The sequence below is a fragment of the Peromyscus leucopus genome, chromosome 20, assembly GCF_004664715.2.
Source record: "Peromyscus leucopus breed LL Stock chromosome 20, UCI_PerLeu_2.1, whole genome shotgun sequence".
Taxonomy (NCBI): domain Eukaryota; kingdom Metazoa; phylum Chordata; class Mammalia; order Rodentia; family Cricetidae; genus Peromyscus; species Peromyscus leucopus.
In genome coordinates this window covers 544,753-572,040 of record NC_051080.1, presented here as the reverse complement: position 1 = coordinate 572,040, position 27,288 = coordinate 544,753, and the positions used below count along the sequence as shown (strand labels likewise).

The following is a 27,288-nucleotide window of genomic DNA, read 5'->3' as shown; positions in this document are numbered from 1 at the left end:
CGCGGAGGGCAGAACGAATCCAGACTTTATTGTCAAGGAGAGGGAAAGAGGGAGGGCGAAGGTGGGGGGGCCGGGGTTGCTACATTGTCAAGCAGAAAGAGTCCATGGGGAGGGGAGGGCCAGTGGGGGCCGGTCCCCATCCCGGGTCGGCGCTGGAAGGGCTGACCACACGGAAACCACAGAAGGGACAGGTTGGGGGGTCACGCCCCCGCCCGAGTTGTGCAGTGGAGGTGTCACGGGAGGGGGCAGCCATGAGGTCTAGGGATGGGGATAGGGAGGCTACAGACGGCAAATCCTGCGGAAAGGGGTGGGGCGGGCGGGGGCGAGGCTTCTATTGCTTTTTGCTCACAGTTTTGCGGAAGGCGAGGCGGGGGTGGGCTTGGACTGGACACCCCTTGCCCCCCTTGGTACCCCTTGGGCGATGGGTGCTGGTGAAAAGAATGGAACCCGGACCGGGGAGGAAGGTGAGGGAAGGGTCTATGAGGGCATCTCCTTGGTCCCACCCAAGTGCCTGAGACGCCCCCAAGTGCTGCCCCCTGCGATGGGCCCTACTGGACCTGGGGATGGGGCATGGTGCGGGGCGGGCACAGTGAGGTTGCAGGCGGTAAAACCAAAGTGCTTACGAGGGACCCAGGATCCCGCCTGCTCCCCTCCCCCTGCGGAGGACGGGTTTGTTCACGGAAGCGCTTTAGTTTGGGGTAGGGGGGGCCGGAGTCCCAGAGTCCGCTTATTGCCAAGAAAATCCATGTTCTCCCCCCGGGCCCCGACCATGGCTTGTGAACCCCGTTTTGTGCTAGGTTTGGAGGGGAAGGGTTGGATGGACATGGCTTTTGGGAGGGGGTGTCTCCGAGGGGGCTCGGGGGTGAGACGGCCCCCCTCTTTTCTAGGGGAGAGGGAAGGACAGGGGGCGGGGTTCCCTGAGATCTGGGGTGTTCCCCCCCTTCTTAAGCCCCCCTCCCCCGCTACCCCTCCCCTTTCCTGGAACCCCGTACCTCGGGGTGGGGGGAAGGAGAGACCATTCAGGGAGCGCCGGGAGGAGGGGCGGGCTGGGAGCCCGGAGGCCTGGGTCCCGGCTGGAGGTGGGGGATTCAGTGGGAGGGGTTCAGGGTTGAGGTCAGTAGGGGGAGAAAAGGATGGGTCCGTGCGCAGTTCGGATGGGTCCTGGGGCCGGGTGGAGTAGAGGATGTGTGATCGGTGGTCCCTGCAGAAGAGGTGCGGCTGGAGCTGGGCGCAGGGACAGCGGAGAGCCTGCTGCAGCGGCCATCACCGCAGCCACCGCCAGGGGGCTGGGGAGCAGGCCACCGGCCAGGGACTTGGGCAGCTCCTTGGAGAAAGTCAGTGTGCCCTGCAGCAGGCAAAGAGAGGGAGACAAAGGTCGGGCGAGTGGTCTGGCAAGCCCAACCTCTGCCGGCTTGCCCAGATTCCTTTCCAGCTCTCCTGGTCTTCCCATAGCCCAATTCCCCAGCATCCAGGCCTCACCGCCAGCTCTGCAGCGCCCCTAGGCTTCTTGTGACGGCTCAGTAGAGGATTGGGCTTCCCGGCCACACCATCTCGGTGCCTCCTGCTGGAGATGTGCTGTGTGGTACAGTGGGTAGTGGGGCTGTGAGCTTTTAGTAAAAAGTAACCCCCAGAGGCAGGGCCGCAGCTAAGCACCCGGCCATACTTCCTTTTTGAGTGGCCCTTACCCAAGCTCCCTTCCCTTAAGTGGGTCAAGTTCCTCAGATACCCTGGGATGGGTGTAGGACTCACCTGTTTCAGCTGGACCTCCGAATTGACCTTGACGTTGCAGATCTCACAGTGGAAGGTTCGGTCCTGGGAAGGAGCCTCTGGTTCCCCAGGAGTGGGAGGCCCCAGTCGAGGGTAAGCTTTGATGGGCCCCAGCCCACTTCGGGCCTCCAAAATTGTCTTGTGCTTAGTACCTGGCCCACGGAGGAAGAAGATGAGGGCAGGTGAAAAATTCTCCAGACCTACCAGGTCTCAAATGCCCACCATCTTCCCAGTGAGAATGTGTGTGTGTGTGTGTGTGTGTGTGTGTGTGTGTGTGTGTGTGTGTGAATGAATGAGGCGAGTGTGGGATTTTTTGGAGCCCTTTGGGACCCTCCCAAGCACAGGGGGGTCTGGGGAAAGGGGAAGGTGAATGAGGAAGCAAGAGACTAAGGAATAGGGAGATGGCTGGGAAAGGAGACAGGCTGGTAGGTCTTAGAGGACCCAGCTAGGCTAGAAGGCAGGGGAGTCAGGATGCAGAGGGGTGGGAGTAGGCTGAGGACCCATACCTTTGTTATGTGCCTCGAGCTGGGACAGGGAGTTCACAGCCACCTTGCACAGTGCACAGTAGAGCAGACGCTTAGCCTTCTCCTCTTCTTCCTTGCTACCCCCAGGCAGGGAAGCTGGGGCTGGAGTTCCCCCTTCGCCCTTGGTTACACCCTGTCCAGACTCTGGAACACTGGGAGGGGATGGGGAGCCAGGCTGTTTCTCTGGGGATCCTGGAGCTGGACCCAGGCCATTCTCCATGGAAACTGTTTGGTAAGAAACATGGGGTCATCCCAAATGGCTCTTCATGTGCAGACCCACCCCCATTTCCTCGAGTGTAAGAGCCCAGGAGTCAGTCCCCACCCTGTTACAACAGCCATGTTCTCATGCCCTGGGCCACAGCCAAATTCCATTCAGCTGCCACTGGCTGGATGTGTGATTGCAATGCCTGGCTCACTCCCCCAAAGCTGAGGATAGCCAAGGGGTAACCAGGCTACCTTTAGAGTAAAGCTGGCAGCCTGCCCAGCCAGGAGGAAAGGCAGAGACCCAGGATTCACCCCACCATGGCCTGCTGGCCAGCCTGAGCTTCCTGCCAGGACAACCCCTTCCCAAATCCCTCCCTGACCCTCAAGGAGAACACCAAGGAGCAACAGGAAGGGGCAGAACCAGGAGGAGGAGAAGTCAGGAGAGACAGATGTAAGCGTAGCAGAGGGAAACAGAAGCAGGGATCCAGGCTGCTCTATAATTCATGGCTCGATTAAAGATGCACCGGCTTCGGGCCTCTGCACTGGGTTCTTGCTTCTGCAAGGGAAACTCTAGCGCTCCCACTCTTGCTCCAATAGCTGATCCAGTTTCCGGGTCACGAGGAGGGCTGTGGCGGGAGTGGGAGAAGGCAGAAGAATTCCTAATCCCTGTAGGTGTGTGCTTGTCCATCCTATGACCCATCCTTTGTGTCTCCTACTCATTCATGACATCCTTCATCTTCACTCCAAACCAGACAGCACATCCTCATCCCAAACTGGACAGGACATAATGGTTTACGAAAGCAGTGTGTACAATATCTATCCCATGTCCTCAGAAAGTGTGCAGGGACTAAATGAGGTGGTGTGTGTAAAGCATCTACAACAATAGTAGTCAAGAAATGTCACCATCACCAGCTCTGCCCATCCTTATTTTATAGAGGTGTTAATTCACTAAACTAAGATGATCAGACTCAGAAGCAGCCAGAGTACAGTTAGAAATCAGGCCTGGCCCCTACATCTTTGAATGCCAGAGGGTTGGTTGCATATGTGTGTGTGCATGTGGCCACAGTGGAGACCTGGATCCCAAGCTGGTGATATAGACGCCTGTTTCTCATTACTTTTAGGGTGGGGCAAGAAAGACAGGCCAGAATAAGATGAAATGAGGACAAGGGGAATGTTAGGTCTCTCTGGAGTTGGCCAGACTGATATCTGTGGTAATCCCAGGGTGGGGTGGCTGATATCTTTCTGTCCCTGGATTCCCTCAGTCCCAGTTCCTTGGAAGTACGGTGGAGGATGGCCACCAGTCATGAGGGGAAAACAAATGTGAAGTTGCTTTTGGTAAAGCTGAAAAAGACCTCAAAGATTTTTAAGTTTTTCTTTCTTAACTTGGTTTCAAGAAGTTCACAGGTCCATCCAAGATCATTTAGGAAGTCTCGTACACTTGGCCTCAATCTCCAGGGAAGCTGGTAGGTTCTGATGTCCCTATTCCCTTTGGCTAGCACAGAGGGGCTTCATCTGGATTAGACGGATGCCTCCCTGTTCCTGGGAAAGCTTGCCAGGCAGCCTCACCCTAGCCCCTCGCTGAGTCACTGGGCGGTGGAGAAGACGGACAGTAGGGACTCTGTTGAAAAGAGCTGAGGCAGGGGTGGGTGGGGTGGCAGGATGGAATTTTGACATCACTATGCCTGGCTCCAGGACTCACCTTGCGTGTCATTGGGAGTGGGGACAGAGGGAGGAGAGGAGCAGAGGGGGAGTTCTGGGAATTGGGAAAGAACAGAAAGACAGATCAGTTGAGAAGTATGAGGGGGGTTCAGACACACCTGGACGAGGGGCTACACCATCCCCGCTTGGGGGGGTGCTGCCTGCCGGAGCGGGGTCTGCGGATTCCCGGACACTGGGCTCCCGGCCTCGGGTCTTGGCAGCCTCGATGCCTTTGACTCTTCGGGCATGGCGATTACCCTTGTAGTGTGCCTCAGCCTGGCTCTTCAAGGGTGGAGAAAGAACACAGAGTCTGAGATGAGCTCCTTCGGGTCTCAGGGCGGCCTCAGCAGGATGGAGTATGTTCTGCCTATACCCCTGCTGTGTAGAGCCCATGCTGACACACTGGTCATCGCTGTGGCTCAGATGAGCTTCTCATGCTGGAGTCCCTGGGAATCTGGACCCTGACCTAGTCCAGACTATACTCCACCACCACACCCAGGACCTGGCTGATGACTAGTCCTGAGTAGAGGAAAGAGATCCTCAAGCTTGCAAGAGAATACTGGACTGGGGAAAGGCGGGACACGCAACTAGTTGGCCTCTCAGACACCAGGCCCAGAAGCCCGAGTTCTTCTTCTGCCTGCTCTGCGGTTTTCACTAGCTCTGTCCTGATACTCCCCCTAGGCCTCATTTTCCTGGAGCTTCCATGGACACCTTGGAGGACCCTGGCCTCCAGCCCAGCTCTGGAGACAGGGGACAGCAGCAGAGACAGCTGTCAAAACAGACACTCGATGGGGAGGAAGAAGGGGGAGCTGCCTGCTATTGGCTGTCTTTTTTTTTTAAACTATTTTTATTTCATGTGCACTGTGGTTTTGCCTGCATGTATGTCTGTATGAGGGTGTCAGATCCCCTGGAACTGGAGTTACAGACAGTTTTGAGCTGCCATGTGGGTGCTGGAAATTGAACCTGGGTACCCTGGAAAATTTTGTAGCCAGTGCTCTTAACCACTGAGCCATCCCCTCAGCTCGTTATGGGCTTTTTATCCCTCCAATCTTGTTCCCTCCATCAGCAAATGGAGTCAGGGTTGGGAGAGAGGATGTTTGGAGTCTAAGCAATGAGGCCAGATTCTAGTTTGGTTCTGGCTCCACCTACCCACTGCCTGCCCATCCCCTCCTCTCCCATTTGTGCCACAGCTAAGAATGTATAATCTTGAGGTCAAAAGGTCACCTAAACAGGGATAGAAATACAGGTGTGGGCAGGCAGGGAAACAAGATTGACAGGGAGTAGAGCCTTGGTGAACAGGGCTCAGCAGTACGGTGCCTGAGTATGTGTGTACATGGGCTGCATAGACAAACAGTATGCTTTCCCCCTACTCAGCAGAATAAAAGACTTTGCTGTTTTTCTTCCAAAGCTTTAGGGCCTGCACCCTGCAAGGTCTGGACCTAAATAGATGTCCTGATGGGGCTTTAGAGGGAGGAAATCTGGAAGGATTCTCCTCATGGGCAAAATCCCAGGAGGGTGTAGAGATCAGGCTTGCAATGTGATTTGGAGGGAAGTTAGAAAGGACGTATGTGGGAGGCTGGGTGGAAGTGGGAAGGGTCGGGAAGGGTCGTTCAGCAGATGCCAGAGGGGACTTAAGCTCTGTGGAGAGCCACAGAGGCCAAACTCAGCACTAAGGATGGAAGGCTGGAGGTCATACACCTTCCCTGTTCTTCTGTTTCTGAGTAGGAGTGCTTTAGCCCCACGGGTCAAAGGGGCCAGCCAGCCTTGGAGGATTTGTCTACTTTCTGACAGAACACAGCAATGTCCAGGTCTGGTGGCACAGGTTTGTAATCATGGCTACTTATGAGGCTGAGACAGGAGGATTGAAAGTTCAAGGCCTATCTAGGCCAGAGTAAGGTAGAGCGAGCCTGGGAAACTTCTAAAGCCATGTCTCAAAATAAAAACATAAAAAGGAGCCAGACGCTGGTCTGGGTGTGGTAGCATATGCTAGTGAGTTCCAGGACTATGTAGAGAGACCTTGTCTCAAAAAAAAAAAAAAAAAAAAAAAAAACCAAAAAAACTGGGGCAGTGGTGGCGCACGCCTTTAATCCCAATACTTGGTAGGCAAAGGCAGGCGGATCTCTGTGAGTTAGAGGCCAGCCTTGTCTATAGAGTGAGTTCTAAGACTCCACAAAGGAACCTTGTATTAAAAAAGAAAAGAAAAAGAAAAAGGGTTGAGGACGCAGCTCAGTGGTATAGTACTTGTCTACTGTGTGCAAGGCCCTAAATTCAATCCCTACCACACACACACACACACACACACACACACACACACACACACACACACACACATTCAAAAAAAAAAAGCAACCAGACCATAGCGACCAGTTGTCTCAAGTGTCTTCCACTAACTCCTGCCCCACCACGGTCTCCCATTCTGCGTTCTCTCTCAACATCCCCTTAGTCTTCCCTCAAGCTCCCATGGCTGCCCCGCCACTCACCAGTAGGTAGCAGCTGGCCTTCTTACCTGAGAATTGAATCGGATTTGACAGACATTACAGGAAATGACTGGCCGCTTGGTCTTGAGCAAGGGTCCTCCAAATGTGTGTGAGAGCACAGCCTTCTGTACAGGGTCCATCTGTGGATGGTAGGTAGGGTGAGCTAGGAACCTGCACAAACTCATCTATTAACCCCACTTCCCCACATCGGCTGAGCCGAGGTAAGCCAAGGTCCTTAAGCCCTCTGCCTCAGGCCTCAACACGCTTAAGGCTCTGAGCCCCAGTTTTCTGGGTCTCTCCAGACCAATCTTCATAGCCTTGGAAGGGACCCAAAGGACCCACTGCTCCCATTTCATAGGAAGTAGAAGTGGTCTGTCCAAGGCCACTCCATGGTCTCTTACTCTGGTTCACCACACCTTCAGGGTTCAACTGTTACCTTGGCCTGTTTCATACAGTGAGGCCAACTCTCAAAAGCCACTGACAAGCCGGGCGGTGGTGATGCACACCTTTAATCCCAGCACTCCGGAGGCAGAGGCAGGCGGATCTCTGTGAGTTCGAGGCCAGTTTGGTCTACAGTGCTAGTTCCAGGACAGCCAGGGCTTTTTTTTAGAGAAACTTTGTCTCAAAAAACCAAAAAGGAAAAAAAAAAAAAAAAAAAAAAAAAGGACCACTGACAGGCAGCCCCAAATATCAGAGGTTCTAGGGCTCCTGAGTCCTTTTGGCCTCACTCTGGGGTACAACTGTCTGCCAAAGGTCCCAGGAGACAGATGTTTCTGTCTTCCTGTCTCTGGGCCCTATCTCACCCTAACACACTTAGGTTCTGGATATCTCTCACCCTTCTTTTTTCCTTTCGTTTTTCGAGACGGGTTTCTCTCAGTAGCCCTGGCTATCCTGGAGCTCACTCTGTAGACCAGGCTGGCCTCCAACTTATGGAGATAGGCCTCCCTCAGCCTCCCTCAGTCTCCCAAGTGCTAGGAATAAAGGCGTGCAACACCACCATCACCTGGAGGTTCTGCATCTCTTTAAGTCAGCACCTTCTAACAGGAAAACAAGAACTCAGGAGAGAATTGGTGGTTCTATCAGGGAACAGGGAAGAGGAGAATGGGAATAGCTCTGGTCTGAGTGTGCCAGGACCTTCTGAACCTTCTCTCCCTGTCAGCATCAGCAGGACTTCAGGGCAGAGCTGATGGACTTGTAGGGGTTGGGAACGCTCTGCTCACCCTGGGTCAGCAGATGCCTTTGCAGTCTCCGGCCAAGAGTTCGTATGAGGTGTGTAGTTGGGGAGGACAGGAGCTTCTCTGAGGCCTTCTGCTATCAAGGATACAGCTAGCACAGAGACAGTCTCTCTGAGCAGTCCTCCCCCTTCACCCTGGTGGCCAGGGAGGAAGAGACTGGAATGCAGCTAGGGCTAAAGAGACTAGGAATAGCCGGGAACTCTCAAAACAACTTAGGACTGAAACCTTATTTTCCAAGGGGAGGGGCTAAGACATAGTTGCTGATGACTCAGGGGTCCTTAGCAAACTCACTTAAGTGTCTCTCTGTGCTCAGGTTTTAGGGTTTTCCATGAGACAATGTGAGGGATAGAACAGTAATCTTCTCTCTGCCTCCCCCAGGAGTCTCTCCAACCGCTTGGAGTTACTATCAGGAAGGGGTCCCAGTGAACTGAGTGCTGACCTATGTCTGTCCCATTTTGGTAACAGTGGAATTGAGTTCAGATAACCAGTGTGACAACTGTCACCTTCCACACACTGCTTGAAAGCCCCAGTCAAATACAGGAAAAGTATGTGTCCGGGCACGAGCATTAGACAGGCTTCCATCAGTTCGTGCATGGGTGGAGTGTGAATGAGTGTCATGTACTGTGTACATCACTCGAAGATCAACATTTCTGCGTCGAGGGCTTTGCTGACACTGTGGATGGTCAGGTTGTATAATCTTCAGCTGTGTGTTTATCTGTACAAATGCATGATATGTTTGGCAGAAAGAAAGACAGACCAAGTTGGAGGCAGGCTTTAATCAGAGAGGAGAGACAGATTGCTGCTCTCAGCTTCTAGTCTCCACGCCTCAGTCCTTCCTTTTCAGAGACACCCCCACCCAGCTCTGCCCCAGGGTTCTCATGAGCCCTGGGCTTCCTCACATGCTGGGTGGGGAATGGGAATTCTGCCCAAACAGAAACCTAATATGGGCCAGGAAACCTAAGTCGTATGAAAACGGTAGGGAGAGAACAGGATGGAGAGGCGAGAGCAGTCTCCGAGAGCAGTCTCCTGGTTCCGTCTGTGCCATCGCCCCAGCCAGTTCCCGGAAGGTCTGAGGGCCCAGGATCCCAAGGATGAGTTGTGAACTGACTTTCCCAGTCTCTATCCCCTCACAGTCTAGGTTCCTGCCAGGTCCCTCTTCCGGGGTGAGAGGCTTGAGGAGGGAGCCCAGCCAGCCTGCCCCACCCTCCCTTCTAGGGACCGAGGAGACAGCTGACTGAAGGTGAGGGCTCAGGGCCCAGTCCCCAAGTAGGTGGAATGTGAGCCACTGAGGTGCTCCTCTAGACCAAGGTCAGGAGGCCCTGGTGACCTAGATGGAGGCTCCCTAGGGAAGGGTGGAGGCCAGCATCTCCCAAGGCCCATTTCATTCCAGAGACCCTTCCCTGGGATGCTGGCCTAGACACAGCCTGGCAAACTCTCCAGAGCAGTCCTCTCTCACCTGCCCTCCAACAGTGGTGAAGGGGAAAGGCTCCCTGAAACGAATCAGGCAAGAAGGGAAGGGCAAGGAGGAGCGAAATCAGACCAGGAGCAGGAGGGGGGCCTGCTATGATTAGGTTTCCTCTCATTGCTCTTTATCGGATGGAACCCACTACTCCTTGTCCAACCACCCACATCCCTACCCCACCCATTCCTCAAAATAAGGCGACAAGGGAAAGAGGTGGAACCGCAGGGATGGGACGACCCGAGCAGACAGGGCTGACACGGGCAAGAGGGAGCTGAGGGTGTCCAAAGAGCAGGTGGGGAAGGGCTGCTGGGAGAGGGCAAGGCTGGAGAAGAGAGGTCTGGGCAGCGTAGTGGTCTGAGGGTAGGTGTAGGACCGATGGCAAGTCTGAGATTTGGGGGACTCCAAGGACCTGGGAAGCAGAGGTTAGCGCATCCAGCAAGGTGGCAGTAGTCGGGGGCGCCAGTTGGGCTCCAGAGATCGGTGAGGGCCGCGCCGCGTGGGGGATGGGCGACAGCCGAGGACTGGGCGAGAGAAGAGGTGGCCGGCCCCGCAGGGCGGGCGGGGATGGGGTGGGGGGCGCTGCGGCAGCCGCGGAGGCGGGGGGGGAGGGGCCGGGTGGCTTACCCTGCGGGGCCCTGGCGGCCGCGGCTCCATGGCCCAGGACGGCAGACCCAGGCGGGGGCCGAGCCTGGCCGGCCGGGCGGCCCGGGGACGCGGCGCTCGTTGCCCGGGCGGCTCGGGGCTGTGAGGCCCGGCTGGTTGGGAGGAGGGGAGGCGGCGCCGGTCGGTCCGGAGCCCGCCCCGGAGGCGGGGCCGAGGGCGGGCCGGGACCGGGGGCGGGGACAGGGCACAGGAGAGGAAGGCCAGGGGGCTCCCGCGAAGAAAGCTGGGGATCGCGACTAGACACTGCTTCCAGGAAAGGCCTTGTTCCGGCTCGGGGCCTCTCGGTCAAGCGGCAGGGGCATTGACCTGATGACCTCGGCTACCAGCACTTGGGTTCCTTCCTGGGTCCAGTGACCGCCCCAGTCCTGTGCATGACCGTGTTGGTCTAGTTCAGACATGTATCTGTTTTTTCTTTCACCCCTTCTGCCCTGCTCCACGCTCCCTTGCAGACAGCTTTTCCTAAACAACCCAGCTTTCCCAGCTTTCTCGGCGCACAGCCCCTGTGACCCCGCCTTTAACAAGTCAATTCTCTCACATGGGTGGGAAACCAAGCCCGGGTACCCAAGATTCTCAGCGACTTCTCTGGTTGGTGGAGCTTGGGGCTGCCAGAGCAGAAGTGACCTCAGAGTGGTGGACGTCGACCTTTAACCTCTTCCCATCTCCTCTCCTGGGTTCTCCACCTGCCCTAGCACCAGGTTCCGAGCTACGCTTCGTGCACTTGCTGCCCTCTGGTGGTTAAGTGCGACCGCACCGAGAAGGCCAAAGAATCTCCACTGCCAGGACTCCTCTCATTTTCCTTGGACAAGGCAGGCCTCTGTCCCTGGGTCTCCTATCATAGCTCCCATCTCACCCAGAGCAGCGACCAGAGAGATGAGTGGAGCTGGGGTACTGGTTTGAGAAGGGCCGACTTTGGGAGACAGTGACGGATGTCCAAGAACAGAGGCAAACAGTGAACTGAACAGAGGGAGGATGAGGGAAGATAATAATGTGAAGTGTCTGAGGGGCAGAACCACCCATGTAGGAGAGAGAGAGAGGGAGGGAGGTACTAATCCATAGAGAGAGAGAGACTCTGCCATAATTCCACCACCACCTACTGTCGATCGAGCCCTTGGAATGTGCCAGCTCTGCACTGGGCTCTTTGCTTGGATTATCTAATTTAATCATCACAACTGCGATTTGAAGTAAGTACTATTATTATCTTTACTTTATAGGTGAAGGAACTGAGGTTTAGAGAGGTTAGATAATTTGCCCAAGGTCATAAGCTAGTAAGTGGCTGAACTGGGATTTGAATTTAAACCTGGGCAGCCTGACTCCAAAGCCATGGACTTAGCTGCTGCACAGTCCTTCCGAAGGCGGGTGTCCTCATTCCTCTGCAGAGTCTGAACGGTCACGCAGCCTGACATTCTCCCGTGTCCTCTCCACCTCTGCAGAGCAGACTTCCCTTCCCAGCCCCTCCAGCTGCTGGCTCCTGTTTCTTTGGCCAGAGTGGCCTCCTGTTCCTACTACCCAATTCAGCTTATTTTCTAGGGCTGTGGCCTTAGTCACCCCACCTTCCCCTTCTTTCTTTTCTTTAAATAACAGTACCAGTAACTAGTGACTAGGCAGCAAAAGTTTGACTGAGCACTAGCCCTGGCTAGGCATCATGATTTTGTAATACAATGCACACACAGCCTTGTGAATTAGTACTATTACTGCTCCCCACCCATGTTTTGTTTGTTGGGCAGTCTTACTATGTAGTGAAATCTGTCCTTGAACTTGTGATCCTCCTTAGGTAGACCAGGCTGGCCTTGAACTCACAGAGATCCACTTGCCTATGCCTCCCTAGTGTTGGAGTGTTGGGATTAAAGGCATGCACTACCACCACCTGCCTCAGCCTTTTAAGTGCTGGGATAATGTGCTGCCATGCCTCACCAATATCTCATTTTATAGTTGGCAAATTTAAGGTTTAGGATGGTTAAACAACTTGCCTGAGGGTGTAAAGCCAGGAGTTTGCAACATTAATTTATATCCTGGAAGTCAGATGCTCAGGATGGTGCTGTTTGCCACCCTGCTGCACTCCCAGGTCTATCCATGCTGTGGCTTTATTAACTATAATTTATTTACTCACTCCTTCTGAGGTATTGGGGCTTGAACTCAAGATCTCACACATATATCAGTGCCCTACCGCTGAACTATACCCCCAGGCTTCTCTCTTTCTTTGTTTATGACAAAGTTTTACTTTAGTTCAGGCTAGCCTAGAAATCACCATGTAGCCTAGGCTGGCCTGAAATTCATGGTGATCCCCTCACTTCAGCATCCTTAGTGCTGAACCACCACATCTGGTTCCAAACACAGGTATGGTAGTGCACACCTTTAATCCCAGTACTCAGGAGGGAGAGGCAGGTGGTCCCTGTGTGTTTGAGGCCAGCCTGGTCTACACAGTTCCAGACCAGTTAGGTCTATATAGTGAGACCTGTCTAGATAAATAAAGTGATAGACAGACAGTTGGATAATTTAATAAAAAGAAGAAAGCCTGCATGCCTGTAACCCAAGCACTCAGAAGCCTGAAATGTAAGGATCTTTGTGAGTTGGAGGCCAGTCTGGGGTACATAGTGAGAATTTGTCTCAAAAACAAAAAAACAAAAGCCCAAAACAGAGGGGGCGGGCAGCAATGAGACCCCTTGGACGGTATGAGCACTTTGTTATGCAAATCTGAGGATCTGAGTTCAATCCATGGAACCCACCATGGAAGAAGGAGAGAACCAGTTTCTAGGAGCTGGCTGGCCTCTGGCCTCTACCACATGCTGTAGTATGTGTGTACACGTGTACACAATAATAATACGTTTTAAACACCAAACATCAACAAAATATGCTTGATAAAACAAAAACATTCAAAATGCAAAAGAGTATAAAGTTGGCTCTCCTTTTTCTGAGGTCCAAGCCTGTGGCTTCAATTGATAGTGTGCTCAAAATGTTTGAAAAAATCATGCCTGTATTAAACTTGTACAAATTTTCCCTTAATGATTTTTAAATTTTATTTATTTATTCTTTTCATATATTACATCCTGACTGCAGACTTTAGTATTTTTTATTGCATGTATTTACTTGTGTGTATGGGAGACCTTGGTGTACACGTTCATGCCACAGTGTGCTTGTGAGGGTCACAGGGCAACCTTCAGGAATCAGTTCTCTTCTTTTATTATGTGGGTCCGAGAGGTCAAACTCAAGTCCTCACATTTGGCAGTAAGCACCTTCACCCATGGAGTCATCTTGCTACCCCCAGACTTTTTTTCCTTGTCATTATTCCTTAAACAATACATTTGTAATGTGTACTATAAATAACCAGATACAATTCAATGTATAGCAGATATGTAGGTTATTTGCAAATATCTAGGGCTGGAGAGATGGCTCAGTGGTTAAGAGCACCGACTGCTCTTCCAGAGGTCCTGAATTCAATTCCCAGCAACCACATGGTGGCTCACAACCATCTGTAATGAGATCTGGTGCCCTCTTCTGGCCTGCAGGGACACATGCAGGCAGAATACTGTATACATAATAAATAAATAAATCTTAAAAAAAAAAGTACATCTAGGGTTCATGGCAGTGGTGGTGCACGCATTTAATCTCAGGAAGCAAAGGCAGGTGGATCTCTGGGAGTTTGAGGCCAATCTGTTCTACAAAGCAAGTTCCAGGACAGCCAGGACTGTTTGTTACACAGAAAAACCCTGTCTCAAAACAAAAAGTACATCTTGGGCTTCAGAGATGGCCCAGCAGGTGGAGGCACTTGCCAGCAGACCTGACCACCTGAGTTTGATCCCTGTATCCCAGAAGATGGCAGGAGAGAATCAACTCCTGACTTTTCTTCTGACTTCCACACTTGTACCTGCACTCACATACACAAATAAAATAATATGACCAATAAAATATTTTAAAATATTTATTTTCATCTTATGTATTATAAATGTTTTATCTGCACATTTATCTGTGCACTGTGTATATGCCTGATACCCATGGAGGTCAGAAGAGGTCAAAGTCCCTGAACTGGAGTTATAGATGGTCGTGAGTGGGGAACCAAATGGGTCTTCTACAAGAACAAGTGCTCTTAACCACTGAGCATCTCCTTGAATAAATATTTAAAACACAAAACAACAGTAAAAAAAACACCTCAGAGCCAGGTGAGACAATGCACACCTTTAATCTCAGCACTTGGGAGGCAGAGGCTGATGGATCTTTGTGAGTTCTAGGCCAGCCTAGTCTGTATAGTGAGTTCCAGGTTACTTGGGACTACATAGTTAGACCTTGTCTCAAACAAACAAATAAAACAAAAATAAAAACAACCCTACATCTCAGTCTGGAGAGAAGACTCAGCAGTTAAGATTATATGGGGTTCTACCAGAATACCTGAGGGCTGATCCCAGCACCTACGTCGGGTGGCTCACAACAGCTTGGAGCTCCAATTCCAAGAGGCTCTGATGCCTCTGGCCTCCTTAGGCACCTGCACTCACATCTACATGCCCACATACTGGTACATATATAAACATAATTTTAAAAAATAAAAGTAAGTCTTTAAAAATCCATATCTCTGTTCCTAACTGTAAATTCTCCTTCCCCCACAGAGTGGCATCATTTGTAATTTCTTGGGTGTCCATCTTGTGAACATCCCAGTGCCCACATATAAATATCCCCCTTTAGTTTTATAAACAGAACCTACTATTTTATAACTTGCTCTTTTGCTTTTTAAAAAAATTACATTTTAATTTGTGTTATCTGTGGATGCATGTGTACTGAAATCAGTTCTCTCCTTCCACCATGTGGGTCCCTGGGGTAGAACTTAAGTCATAGGCTTCATGAAAAGCAGCTTTACCCACTAAGCTATCTTATCCCCATTCCCTCCTCACTTTCTCTCAACAGAGTTTTACTCTGTAGCCCAGGCTGGCCTTGAACCCTTGTGACCCTTCTTAGTTTGCTGTTTGTTTGTTTGTTTGTTTGTTTTTAATGACTCTAGTCCCATGTCTCAATTTCTTGAGTAGCTGGCATTACAAGTCAGTGCTACCAGGCCGGCTTTAAGTTTTTTATTTTATTATCACATGTGTTGGTCAAAGGATAACTTTGTGTACTTGATTCTCACCTTTATTTAGGTTCTAGGGATTGAACTCAGGTCTCCGGGGTTACATGGTGAGTGTCTCAGACCTGATGAGCAGTCCCACCCCCAGGTTTTATTTTTAGATCATCTTGCTAGATAGCTCAGGTGTGCCTGGAACCTATGACCCTCCTGCTTCTGTCTCCCCAGTTCTACAGTTACAGATGTAACCACCATGCCTACTCTGTTATTATTATTAGTTTTCTTTTTAATGTAGTGCTGAGGACTGGACCCAGGACCTCATGCACCACAGACAGAAGCTCTACTTCTGAGGGGACCTAGAGAGATGGTTTAGCAGTTAAGAGTACCTGATGCTTTTCCAGAGGCCCCAGCTGAGTTCCCGAGTTCCATTCTCACCACCCGTGTGAGGTAATACCAGCTCTCATCTCCACAGACACCTGCACTCATGCGCACATACCCACTGTGTCCACAGACACACAACTAAACTATTTTTTAAAGAGTTCTACTTCTGAGCTACAGCCTCCGCTTGCTGTGGTCACAGCTTTAACTAGCTCCTCTAGAAGCAGTAACACCATGGAACTGTTGGGAGTCAGAAGTTCCACTATAGGGACAGCAAAATGGCGGAGTGGATGAAAGTGCTTGTCATCAAGCCTAACAGCCCGAGTTCCAGCCCCAAACCCACACTCGAGGGAGAGAACTGCTTCCTGAAAGTTGTTCCCTGACCTTCTCTCTCATGGCACTGAGTATCGGCATACACAGACACTAGAAATAGTATAATAAAGAGGAAGAAACCCTAAGTTATAGCTGGATGGGGTGGCAGGCAGATACCTGTAATCCCAACCCTAGAGAGGCAGAGGCAAAAACCCAAAGAACAAACAAGCTAACAAATAAACAAAAAAAAAAAAAAATCACATGACTGGACTAAGGATGAGTCTCAGATGAGTCGTTTAGTCTCTGTGTTCCTCAACTGTAGATGGGGACAACACCGAGGCTGCCGAGACTGAGAACGTGAGGTTAGACAGAGGACGGCCTTCCCTGCCCTTGAGCTCGAATGACACCAGCTCACTTGTGCTTTCCCAGATGTTCTTCTCTAGCTCTTGTTCATGTGATTTGACTCAAACCGGAATGTTCTCTATGGCTATTTCCCTTCATTTATCTTATTTTGTTTGATTTTATGAGTATGAAGTGTTTTCCTGGGGATATTCCATTTTTTGTTTTGTTTTGTGGTTTTTTTTTTTTTTTTTTTTTTTTTTAATACTTTATTTAACTTTATGTGCATTGGTGTGAAGGTGTCAGATTCCCTGGAACTGGAGTTACAGACAGTTGTGAGCTGCCATGTGGGAGCTGGGAATTGAACCTGGGTCCTCTGGGAGAACAGCCAGTTTTGTTTTGTTATGTGAGACAGGGTCTCTCTATGCATCCCTGGCTGTCCTAGAACTCTGCAGATCTTTGAACTCACGGATTAAAGGCGTGTGCTGCCAAGCCTGGCTTTGTATGAAGCGTTTTGTCTGTATGTTTGTATGTGCACCACATTCACACCCGGTTCCCTCGGAAGCCAGAAGAGGGTACCAGATCCCCCGGGACTGGAGTTACAGATTTACAGATGGTTGTGAGCTGCCATGAGGGTGCTGGGAGTCAAATCCAAGTCCTTTGGAAGAATAGCTGAGCTCTCTAGCCCTTCTCCAAGGCCACTTTTACAACCCCATGAATATGCTGTGTGTTGTGACACATGTCTGAAATCCCAGTACTTGGGAGGCTGAGACTGAATCCCTAAGAGTTTGGAGCCAGCCTGGGCTACACAACAAGACCTTATTTCAAAAAATAAAACCAGGGCTTGGGGATTTAGTTCAGTGGTAGAGCGCTTGCCTAGTAAGAGCAAGGCCCTGGGTTCAGTCCTCAGCTCTGAAAAAATAAATAAATAAATAAATAAATAAATAAAACCAAACAATACAGAATAAAAACTACTAATGATTCTTCAGAGTCCAAATCCTAAGTCCTTGTTCCAGCTAGGTTAAGTCTTTTCTCCTCCTTTCTTTTATCCTGCTTAATCCCAGCTGGCCCCCTAGGTTCCCCTATAGCAGCAAGTTCTTCTTGTTTCTTTTTCTTTTTTTCTTTTTTGAGACAGGGTTTCTCTGTGTAATAGCCCTGCCTGTCTTAGAACTCACTTTTGTAGACCAGGCTGGCCTCAAACTCAGAGATCTGCCTGTCTTTGCCTCCTGAGTGCTGGGATAAAAGGCATGCGCCACCACCACCAGCAAGTTTTTTTTTTGATATCCCTTGAGCTCCCACGCAAGCTAAATGCTTTGAACACAGCTCTTCATCAGGTTATAGTTAACTTGCTATTCTTCCTGATAAACAATGGGCTCCCTAAGGGCAGTGACCAACTGATTGCTATGCCTCAACACTGGGTGCAGTTATGAGAATATATGTTCAGCATTGTGTTTTTATTAAGTTGCTTTAAAAATAATATTTTTTTTTTCTGTGCAGGGAATTGAATATAAGGCCTCACTCATGCTAGGCAAGTTCTTTACCACTGAGCTGTATTTTAAGTCCCTTCACCCACTTTTTTTGAGACTGGGTCTCATGAAATTCAAACTTGCTATGTGGCTGAAAATAACCTTAAACTCCTGATCTTCTTACTTCTACCTTCTGAGTGCTGGGGTTACAGGTGTGCACCACTACACCCAGCTGAAATCGCCTCTTTATTAGTGTTTCTGTGACAATATTTATTTATTTTCTAAAGATTTATTTAATTATCATGTATACAGTGTTCTGCCTGCTTGTATTCCTGCATGCTAGAAGAGAGCACCAGATCTCATTATAGATGGTTGTGAGCCACCATGTGGTTGCTGGGAATCGAACTCAGGACCTCTGGAAGAACAGTCATTGCTTTTAACCTCTGAGCCATCTTTCCAGCCCAAGAATTTATTTATTTTATGTGTATGAATGCTCTATCGACTTTATGTCAGAAGAGGGCATCAGATCCCACTATAGATGGTTGTGAGCCACTGTGCGGTTGCTGGGAATTGAACTCAGGACTTCTGGAAGAGCAGTTAGTGCTCTTAACCACTGAGCCATCTCTCCAGCCTGTGACAAATTTGTAACTTCCCTTCTGCTTCTCTCCCCCTTGGATATAAGGTTGCTTAGATAGACCTGCCTTCGGTTTACCCTCCTGTTAGCATGGGTCTAGGACAAGGCCATTCTTAGAGTCAGTGCTCGGTTCCCTCATCTGTAGAACGAGCTGGTAACAATAGCCACCCCAAAGAATTCTGTAAAGGTTAAGATGTGACAAACACTTAGTAAAAGTTGGAGTGCAATGCAAATTCTGGTTTATGTTTCTGGGAGAAGTTTGAGGGTTGCAGCTATAGGCTAAAGAGAACTCCCTCTCTCCCTCTCCCCCTCCCCCTCCCTCCCTCCCCTCTTTCTTTCTCTGTCTCTTTTTTAAGGACTTATATATGCCAGGCTGAGGATGATCTTGAATTTCTAAACCTCCTGAGTGCAGGTGTGCCCCATCACACCTCATTTATGTAGTATTAAGCATCAGATTCAGGGCTTGTTGGAATTACATTTTGGGCACATACTGTGTCCACCAATGTCTGCCAGTTACTAAACCCTCAGCTTCTGCAGTCCCATTTGTCAGAGACACTAGTGTCTACCTTGCTAGATTGTCTCTTTTGGGGTGATTTCTTCCTCTCAGTCACAGAGGCCTGAGCCCTGGACTCATCTTTGGCTTATCCTTCCTCCTCTCCCCATCCCCTCAATACTACTTGGTTACCATGGCAGATCAGTATTTCCTTGAAAACACCTCATCAGTCTGTCCTTCCTCTCTTTCCCATTCTTACTGCCCATTTAGGCTTCTAAGGCCAGACAGCCTCCTCCAGCTTTTGAACCCTTCATTGGCTACCACTGTCATCTTCCCCAACCACAACTCTTACCCAGGCATTTCCCTGCCAAAGAATGGACAGTAGTTCTCTGTTTCTTTTCCTATTAATTATTGATGACTTTTGCCACCCCTTCAAGTTCTATAACAAACTGATCCTACCCACCCAGCTGTGTGCTCTAGAGAGCTGGGGATGGTCCAGTGAATAAAAGAGTAGCTGTGTACGCCTGATGATCTGAGCTCGATCCCCAGGACCCGCACCAAAAGCTAGATGCCATAGCGTGCATCTACAACCCTAGCACTCTTATGGCGAGATGGGAAGTAGAGGAGAATAGGTTGAACGCTGACAGGCTAACTAGCTTGGAGTACACAGCATGGCGGAAATACTGCCCTCCACACTCGTGCAAGTGCATGTGTTGTGTGCACCTGCACACAGGCACACAAACACACAGGACACGACAAAGGGAAAACCCAGAGCGGTGCTAGCCTTCTCGTCCCTTCCCTCTTCCCCAACCCAGTGTCCTCGGCTATTTTACTCCTGACAGCATTACCACTTGGGCTTCCTTATTCTCTGTATGGCTGAGCCCTTCACAGAGGGATGAGTGGGACAGGGCAGTGTCTGGGTGACAGGGAGGGCTCAGCAAATACTCTGTTGTTGTTGCAGTTACTATAGCACCAGAGAGCCAGCAAAGGCATGCCATCAGTGATTAGACATGAGGAACACAGGGTCACAGGAAGTGAGGATGAGCTTGGCCTACAAGGAAAGTGCAGGGGTAGACTGGGAGTGGGGGGTTCGGGGTCAAGGGCGGGGGAGAGGCCACGGACCGACCGTACTCACTGTGCTGTAGTTGCTGAAGAGGCCCAGGGTTGGGGCTGGCTCCAGTGGAAAGGGCAGGATCTGCTTGAGGTCCATCGGGGGCTGCATGATGGGGGGCTGCCGGAGCAGAGGGAGGGGCCCTGCCCGGCTCAGGCTGCCTGAAGGGCAGAGAGAACGAACATTCTGTGGGGTAGGAAGACTGAAGCTTGGAAGCCTCACCCAAGTTCATAGTACTGCTCCCTAGATGAGGCTCCTATACTCAAAAGTGTGCCCCATACATATACTTCCCCTGCTGCTCGAGGGGCAGACCCTTTGTGGGCCTAGGGACACAGGCTGGTCTTCCCTTCTGGGTGGTTCTCACTTCCCCCTTCTGCAGCCTCCTTCCCCAAGCCCTTCAGGCTTTTCACAGACCCAAGAAAAGCCTAGATAGCCTCTGCAGACAGCCTGCCCCTGGACCAAATCCCCAACTGCCCTCTCTGGTCTGGAGTTCCCTGGGTATATGAAGGTTTGTTGCATCCCCAGAACAGATTCAAGTGGGTGACTTTTCCCACTGTCCAGAGGGGAACATCGGGGGGCTGCATCTGGCTCCCTAAGTTATGAAGCTGTTCAGGTTATGACTCTTGGGTGATTGTCACCATCTCTGGGTACCATTTGCTCAAAGCTCTTCTGCAGCCCCTCAGTCCTATCAGACGCATTAGTCTGACTGGGCAGGCTCAGTTCCAGCTCTGCAAGAGGAACCTCGGTCAAAGCCTCTGGGAGAGGAGGGCCTGCATGTGACCCCAAGGGGAAATGAAAGTCCAGCTAGCCATTCAGTAGCACCCCGAAACCTCTTCCTCCTGGAGTCCTGAAAGAGGCTTTACCAGGTTCCAAAGGACCCAGCTCAAAGGTACTCAGGACCCTCTGGGTTTCTGCTGGCCTAGCTACCATCTGAAGAGGCCTTTGTCCACCAGCTGGGTAGTTCCTGCTCCCTCCACCACTCCAGCACCCCTGCCAGCAGCAGGGGTTTCTGGAACAAAGGCCAGACCAAGAGACTGCATGCCTGGCCCTGGACCTCCCTTGACCTTCCTAGGGTAATGGGTCCCCAGGATCCTTTCTTGTTCCCTCCATAAAGACACCCCTGTCATACCTTCAGAAGCTGGTACTTGCTGCCCCCAGGCAGTGGCCTGGCCCTGGCCCCCTAGGGGCCTGGGCCTGACAGTGTCCCCTTCCCTTGGTTCTGCCCTCTGCCCCCTTCCTTTGCCATCCCCCTCCCCCAGCCCAGTCAGTAGAATCAGCCAATCAGAGTCCTGGAAAAGTGGGGCAGAGGGGAGGGCGGGGGAGCAGGGATTAGGGGAATCTGAAGCGAGAGGGAGGGGGTGGGGAGGGCTCAGGCACAGCTGGGGGTGGAGAATGAGGTCCAGAAAGGTCTGGAGGGGTCTGTCTCTTCCGCTCAATGCCAAGACTGGAGGCCACTGTGCCTGAGGCAGACATGGGTCAAAGCTGCTGGGGAGCTTGGTTTCCAAATTCTAAGGCCTGAAGAAGATGTTTACCTTTGGCCTTTGAACTGTTAGGGGTCTGAATGCCTCCTGTCCATTTCTTCTTCTGGTACTTTACATTTGGAATGCTCGTGTGTGTGTGTGTGTGTGTGTGTGTGTGTGTGTGTGTGTGTGTGTGTGTGTGTAGAAGAGAGAGAGAGAGAGAGAGAGAGAGAGAGAGAGAGAGAGAGAGAGAGAGAGAGAATATACATGAGAAACAGTGGCAGAAGCAGGAATAGGTGACTAGAAAAGGGACAGATACAGAAAAGAAAAGGCTAAGGGTTAGAAAGTGAGAAAGGAGTTTAAAACCAGCAGGAGAGCTAGACGAGGACAGGAAGACCCTGGAGCAGAGAACATGGGTGAGAAAGATGAAGGTGAGGACAGGGACAGACAGACTGACCATCTCTTCTTCCTGGTCTGTCCTCTTAGGCCTCTCCCCTCTGCCCCATCCTTCCTTACTGCCTGGCACACCAGGGCAGCCTTAACGAGCCTCAGGAATGGTGAGAGAAACCCGAGTGCTCCCTGTGTCCCCTGCTCCCACTCACAGCAGCTGGTTTGGGGCTGGCGCTTCCACACCAGGGCACCGTGTACTACGGCTTGGCTCCTGACCTTGTCCCTGGCTGTCAACTCTCTAGGATCCCACTCCCAAAATCCAATTTAGAGGAGAGAGATGAGTTCCAGAAAAAGCCACCGAGAAACATTGAAAGCACCACTATGTACCAGGTAATGAGCAGGAGTCTTATCACATGTAAGCTTGGAGATATAGCAGTTTGGCTGTGATCCTACGAAGCAGCCAGTATTGTTTCTCCCATTCGGCATGTGACGAGACTGGGACTCAGAGAGGTTACAAAACTTGGCTGATGTCACACAGCCTTAAGTATTGGGGCTGAGAGTCAAATCAAGATCTGTCGCACTCTAGCAAATTCTTCCTCTGCTACATCGCTCCCAGAGGGCTCTCATTTAACGCTGAATCGGAGAGCTGAGCGCAGGCTGGCATCTGGTTTAAGCAGAGAATGGGGAAAGCAATTCCTTGCCTTTCCTGGGTGTGGAGTCCTCATTTAGCTCTAGAGGAGGAGAGATGGAGGAGAAGAGACAGAAGCCACTCAGCTCCCTGTGGCCTGGAACTGATGTGGAACAGGGCTGAGGTGGGAAGTAGGACAAGGGGTGAGCTGAGGGCGGGGTGGGGGGAGGAAGAGAGGTGGGCGACTAGTGAGGGGCTGTCCCCAAGCTCTCACGGCTCCTCCACTCTGAAACCTGAGGTGGGAGAGGGGCAGATGGCAGCTTAAGAACTGGGTGAGCAGAAACAGGGCTCTTTGGGGCTGAGGCTCGGGCATAGAGAGAGCACTTGCCTAGCCTGTGGGAGGCTCTGGGTTCAATTTCTGGCACCCCACTGCCCTCCTACTCTAAAAAAGCTCCATGGTTCTTGGTTTCGAGGCTCAGGTACATCTACCCTTTTCTAAGAAAAATAGTTGCCACTTTTTCAAGCTTATCCTTTTCTTTCTTTCTTCCTTTCTTTCTTTCTTTCTTTCTTTCTTTTTTCTTTTTTTTTTTTTTTTTTTTTTTTTTTTTTTTGAGGCAGGTTTCTCTGTGTAACCCTGGCTGTCCTGGAACTCACTCTGTAGATCAGTCTGGTTCCGAATTCACAGAGACCTGCCTACCTCTGCCTCTGGAGTGCTGGGTTAAAGGCGTGCGCCACCACTGCCCAGTTTATCTTTCTTCTCTCTCTCTCTCTCTCTCTCTCTCTCTCTCTCTCTCTCTCTCTCTCTCTCTCTCTCAAAGGCTGTCCTGGCTCCTGCTATGCAGACACACAGACCAGGCTGGCCCTCCAACTCACAGAGATCTTCCTGCCTCTGCCTTCCCAGTGCTGGGATTTAAGGTGTACACTACCACAATTGGCAATTTAAAAAATTACTTATTTTTATGTGTATGAGTGTTTTGCCTGCATGTATCAAAGTGCACTGTGTGTGTACCTGGCATCCTTAGAGGCCAGAAGAGGGTGCTTGATCTCCTGGAACTGGAGTTAACTGTTGGCTGTGGACCACCACATAGGTACTGAAACCCAACTCAAGTCCTCTGCAAGAGCAGCAAGTACTGTTAACTGCCAAGCCGGCTCTCCAGCCCCCTGAGGCTTATTCATTGACCGGGCCTCATATACACACTTTCTCATGAGATGGTTTCACTGTGCTAACTGGGTGAGTAGTAGCTGGTCTCTGACTGGCTCACTCTCATTTCTCATCTGTCAAACTAGAACAACAGTACCTGCCTCTGAGAGTTGATGACAAGATTGAACGAGTCTGTGTAAAGTGCTGGCACGACATACTGAGCACTCAATAATGTTTGCTGAATAAATGAATTCTTTTATGATAAATGATGACAGTTGGTTCAGATAGGGGGTGTTAGTAGACCAAGGTCACACAGCAAGTGGGGAATTTGAACAAGTTTCGCCTCCCAGTACGGTTTTCAAATATTATGCTTTTCTGAGTAGACTGGAGAAGAAAAGAAAGACGAAGGAGGAGGAGGAAGGCTGGGGGGAAAAGGAACAAGTCCAAGACTTTTGTCATGTGGGAGGTGAGGGCTGCAGGAAGGTTAGAGGAAGAGAAGGAGAGCAAATTGTGTGCATGTGTGTGTGTGTGTGGCACCCAGGTTAGGCAGGGTTGGGAGGAGTTAGGGTCGGGCTGGGGCAGGCTACTCTGGAGGGAAGCTTATTAGTGTAATTACCTCCAGCAGACATAGCCCCACCCTGCTCCATGGGGGATTGTTACATGTTCTATTCAAGACAGCTTCCAAGGCACTATAGAGGGATGAGCTTGCAGACCCTTGGGCGGCATCCATCTGTCCATCCCCAAACCCTGTTCAGTCCTGGGGACTTTGCTTGCTGTACCCAGCTTCCTGCATCTCAGTGAGGGCTGCTCTTTTCCTTCTTCCCCTAAAAGGTCTGGCCAGGTCCTGAGCCATGGCTCCTGGGCTTTCTTGGGTGGGCTGGGCAGGTCTGGTGTAGAGAATGGGAACAGTCCGGGTGAGTCTGCCATGAGCTGAGCTGTCTCTGGGAGTGGCCCATCTGGGTAGGGCAGGATCAGGGAAGGTTTTAGGGTAGGGCTGTGATTTAGTGGCTGTCTCACAAGGGTGCCACTGAAATCAGAGAGGTTTTGGGGTTAGGACCGTGGGTGATTAGGGTCCCATGGTGGTGAAAGGCACAACATGGGGCTAAGATGGGAATCAGCCTCTGAGGCCAAAGGGGAAATTGGGATTTCATCTTTAACTACCTCTTCTCCTTGTGGCCTTTTAGTTTCTTTCCCAGAAATGCCTAAAATCAGGGTCAGGCTAGCCGGGGAAGTATTGAATGCTTGTATCTTATCCTTTTGGTCAAGTCCAATGAATCTGTCCCCTCTGCCTCAATTCCTTCATCCCGGCAGAAGACAGGCTGAGGGCTGGAAAGGCTTTGAAGTCAGAGATGAAAGAGACAAGGGGATGATTATGCACAACTAAAAACACCAGCCCTAATAACCTCAGGGTATCTGTGGGTGGGGGTGGGACCTTGAGGGAGGTGGTGCCTCGGATGGGAGGTGCTGACTGCAGACCTTTGGGAAATCTTCCTAACCTGAACAGAAGAGCCTCCTTCCCTCTCCAGGTTCCTGCCCCTCACTAAACCAGGGACTTATTTGCAAAGGAAAGTGGCAGCCCAGAGAATCTGAACTCGGAACTGCCATCTTGAACTTTGACGTCTAGATTTTTTTTTCCAAGACTAGCTCTGGCTGTCCTGAAACTCACTCCGAAGACCAGGCTGGCCTCGAATTTACTGAGATTCACCTGTCTCTACCCACCCCCAGCCCCCAGCTGAGTGCTGGGATTAAAGGCGTGTGCCACCAGTGCCCTGATTCTTATGTGTGTTTTAATTTTGTTTTGAGGCAGGTTCTCACTCTGTAGGCCAGGGTGGCCTTAAACTCACTCTTTAGCCCAGGCTGTCCTCAACTCCCAATAACCTCTCTCTTCCCTCAGTCTGCTGGGATTATAGGCCCAAACCACCACATTCAGATGAGCTGGGTAGGGATGCCTTGTAAAGGACTCAGGGAGCTTATCATTCAGACCCAAATACCCTAGCATGGTTCTAAAGGTGGGTCTTGAGTCCTGGCAAGCAGTTTCTCCACTCTCTCCTTCCTTAAAGCAGGTTGGGATGGAATGGGGGGGAGGCTAAGGTGTGTGGTGCACTACTAGGCGCCCACCCCTCTGTGGACTTGGCACCAGGAAGGAGTTAATTATAGCGTCCTCCAGGGAGATGGTGGAGGCCAGTTGGCGGCAGGGTCCAATGTCAGAGAATTTGGACTCAGTCTTCTTGTGGCAGGATGTTGACAGCGCTCTTCCAGGTCCCTGACACCTAGTTCTCTGGGGCCTCTGGACTAGGGCAAACAAGGCTTAGTCTCGCCTGTTCTGGGCAAGCAGGATGCCACCTCTTCAGCTGGCCCAGGGTACAGCTAGAACACAGGGATCACACAGGCTGGCAGAATGTGGAGCCTGTGTGTTAGGGTCCTGAACTGTGTTGGGGTGTCCTCTGGAGTTGGGACAGTATTCACAGAAGGGCAGGGCACCTGCTAGAGACAGCCTTGGAGACTGGTGGGTGACAGACATGCATGCCTTGGTTCTCTCATTCATTTAAATAGCTGTGATGGATGGCCAGTTGGAGGGGGTAAGGTATAGAAGTCATGAGAGAGAATGAGACCACACAGCAGCTAGATGGAGGAAGGAGGGCAGAGTGGGAAAAGGCCCCCGTGAAGTTAGTGGGGGGACACAGTCAACGGAAAGGAAAAGAGACAGGAAGAGGGCCTTGGGAGAGGGATGAGAGCCAGGGATAGCGCAGCCCTCCGGCATCAGCTTAGAGCCAGGTGTCCTCGGTGGGGGCAGGGAGACCACAGGTGTCTGAGAGTGGTGGGGGGCTCCGCCGTAAACAGGGCCCTGGAACCGGCCTAGCCAGGGTGGAGGTCAGAGGTCAGAGCAGGCCCTGCGCTGCCGTGGCTGCAGGGTTGTGGGCAGGGGCTGCTGCAGAGCCCGGAGTACAGCTAGGCCCTCTCCTCCCCCATCCCTGGGGCTCCCTTCCCGATGTAGGTCATGAAGATGGGGTGGCCAAGGCTGACGGACTGGCTGTCAGAGCCCAGCGGGACTTCCCTTCCCCCACTCTGACTTTCCTTCGTCCCTCGGTCTCCTGCAGCCCCCGACCCAGGTCTGGGGTGGAAGGGAGGAAGAGGGGGAGAAGGGCCCAGGCAGCCGGCGCAGGGAAAGAGGGGCAGGTCCCGGCGTGTCGGGGCAGGATGGCTGCGGAGACAGGATCTAAGCCGCAAGAGCCTGGGATGGACAGTTTCCCACCCGCTCTTTCACCCAGCCCCCTTATCTTCACCCGTCATGTTCCCACCTCCCACCACACTCACCTCGAAGCTACACCCAGCATCTTCTCCCTCCGCCCCCCACTTCCTCCTTTCCTTCTTATCCTGGGCCCAGAAGGCTGTCGGAGTGCCAAAGCCAAGGGTGGGGGAAGGCGCTGGGGGTGACGGGTCAGAACCTTTACCTCAACTCCACCAGGCCAGGACCAGCCCCCTCCCCTAGTCTCTCGTACACTGTCTTATAATATTCATGAGCCTCATGAATACGCAATGTTCTCATTATGGGGCGGGGGTCTCACTTTCTCGGCTTTCCTCTGCCCCTCCCTAGATTACCAGGAGAAGCAGCAGCTAGGGGAGGAGGGGAAGAGGGGACCCCAGATGTGCAGCCAGATGAGGGGGGAGGGGGACCGAGTGGCAGACCGGCGGCCGCAGTCACCGCGGTGCCGAGTGGGGGGGGAGGTGACCCAGTGAGAGGGAACCAGATACCCGGAGCCCAGAGTCGCCGAGACCACTCACCGAGGATCATGCTGGGGACCCAGGCGCCCGGGGTTCCGCGTCGTTCTGTCCCGGGGGCCGTTCTGGCCGGACTGGGGGTACG

General features: G+C 51.6%; 1 protein-coding gene across 2 annotated transcripts; it reads right to left on the bottom strand.

Annotated features, from left to right (window-relative positions):
• On the bottom strand, nucleotides 1-27,288 carry Znf385a (zinc finger protein 385A). Of its 2 annotated transcripts, none has more exons than XM_028874402.2 (8): nucleotides 27,207-27,288; nucleotides 19,829-19,965; nucleotides 6,700-6,810; nucleotides 4,313-4,475; nucleotides 2,274-2,516; nucleotides 1,750-1,919; nucleotides 1,480-1,575; nucleotides 1-1,345 (listed from the first exon to the last, which is right to left on the bottom strand). In XM_028874402.2, exons 1-8 carry the CDS (start codon nucleotides 27,214-27,216, stop codon nucleotides 1,115-1,117), a joined length of 1,161 nt encoding a protein of 386 aa, XP_028730235.1. In that variant the 5' UTR covers nucleotides 27,217-27,288; the 3' UTR covers nucleotides 1-1,114. The 2 variants fall into 2 exon arrangements, with proteins under 2 accessions (XP_028730235.1, XP_028730236.1); XM_028874403.2 differs by lacking the exon at nucleotides 27,207-27,288 and adding an exon at nucleotides 20,934-21,035.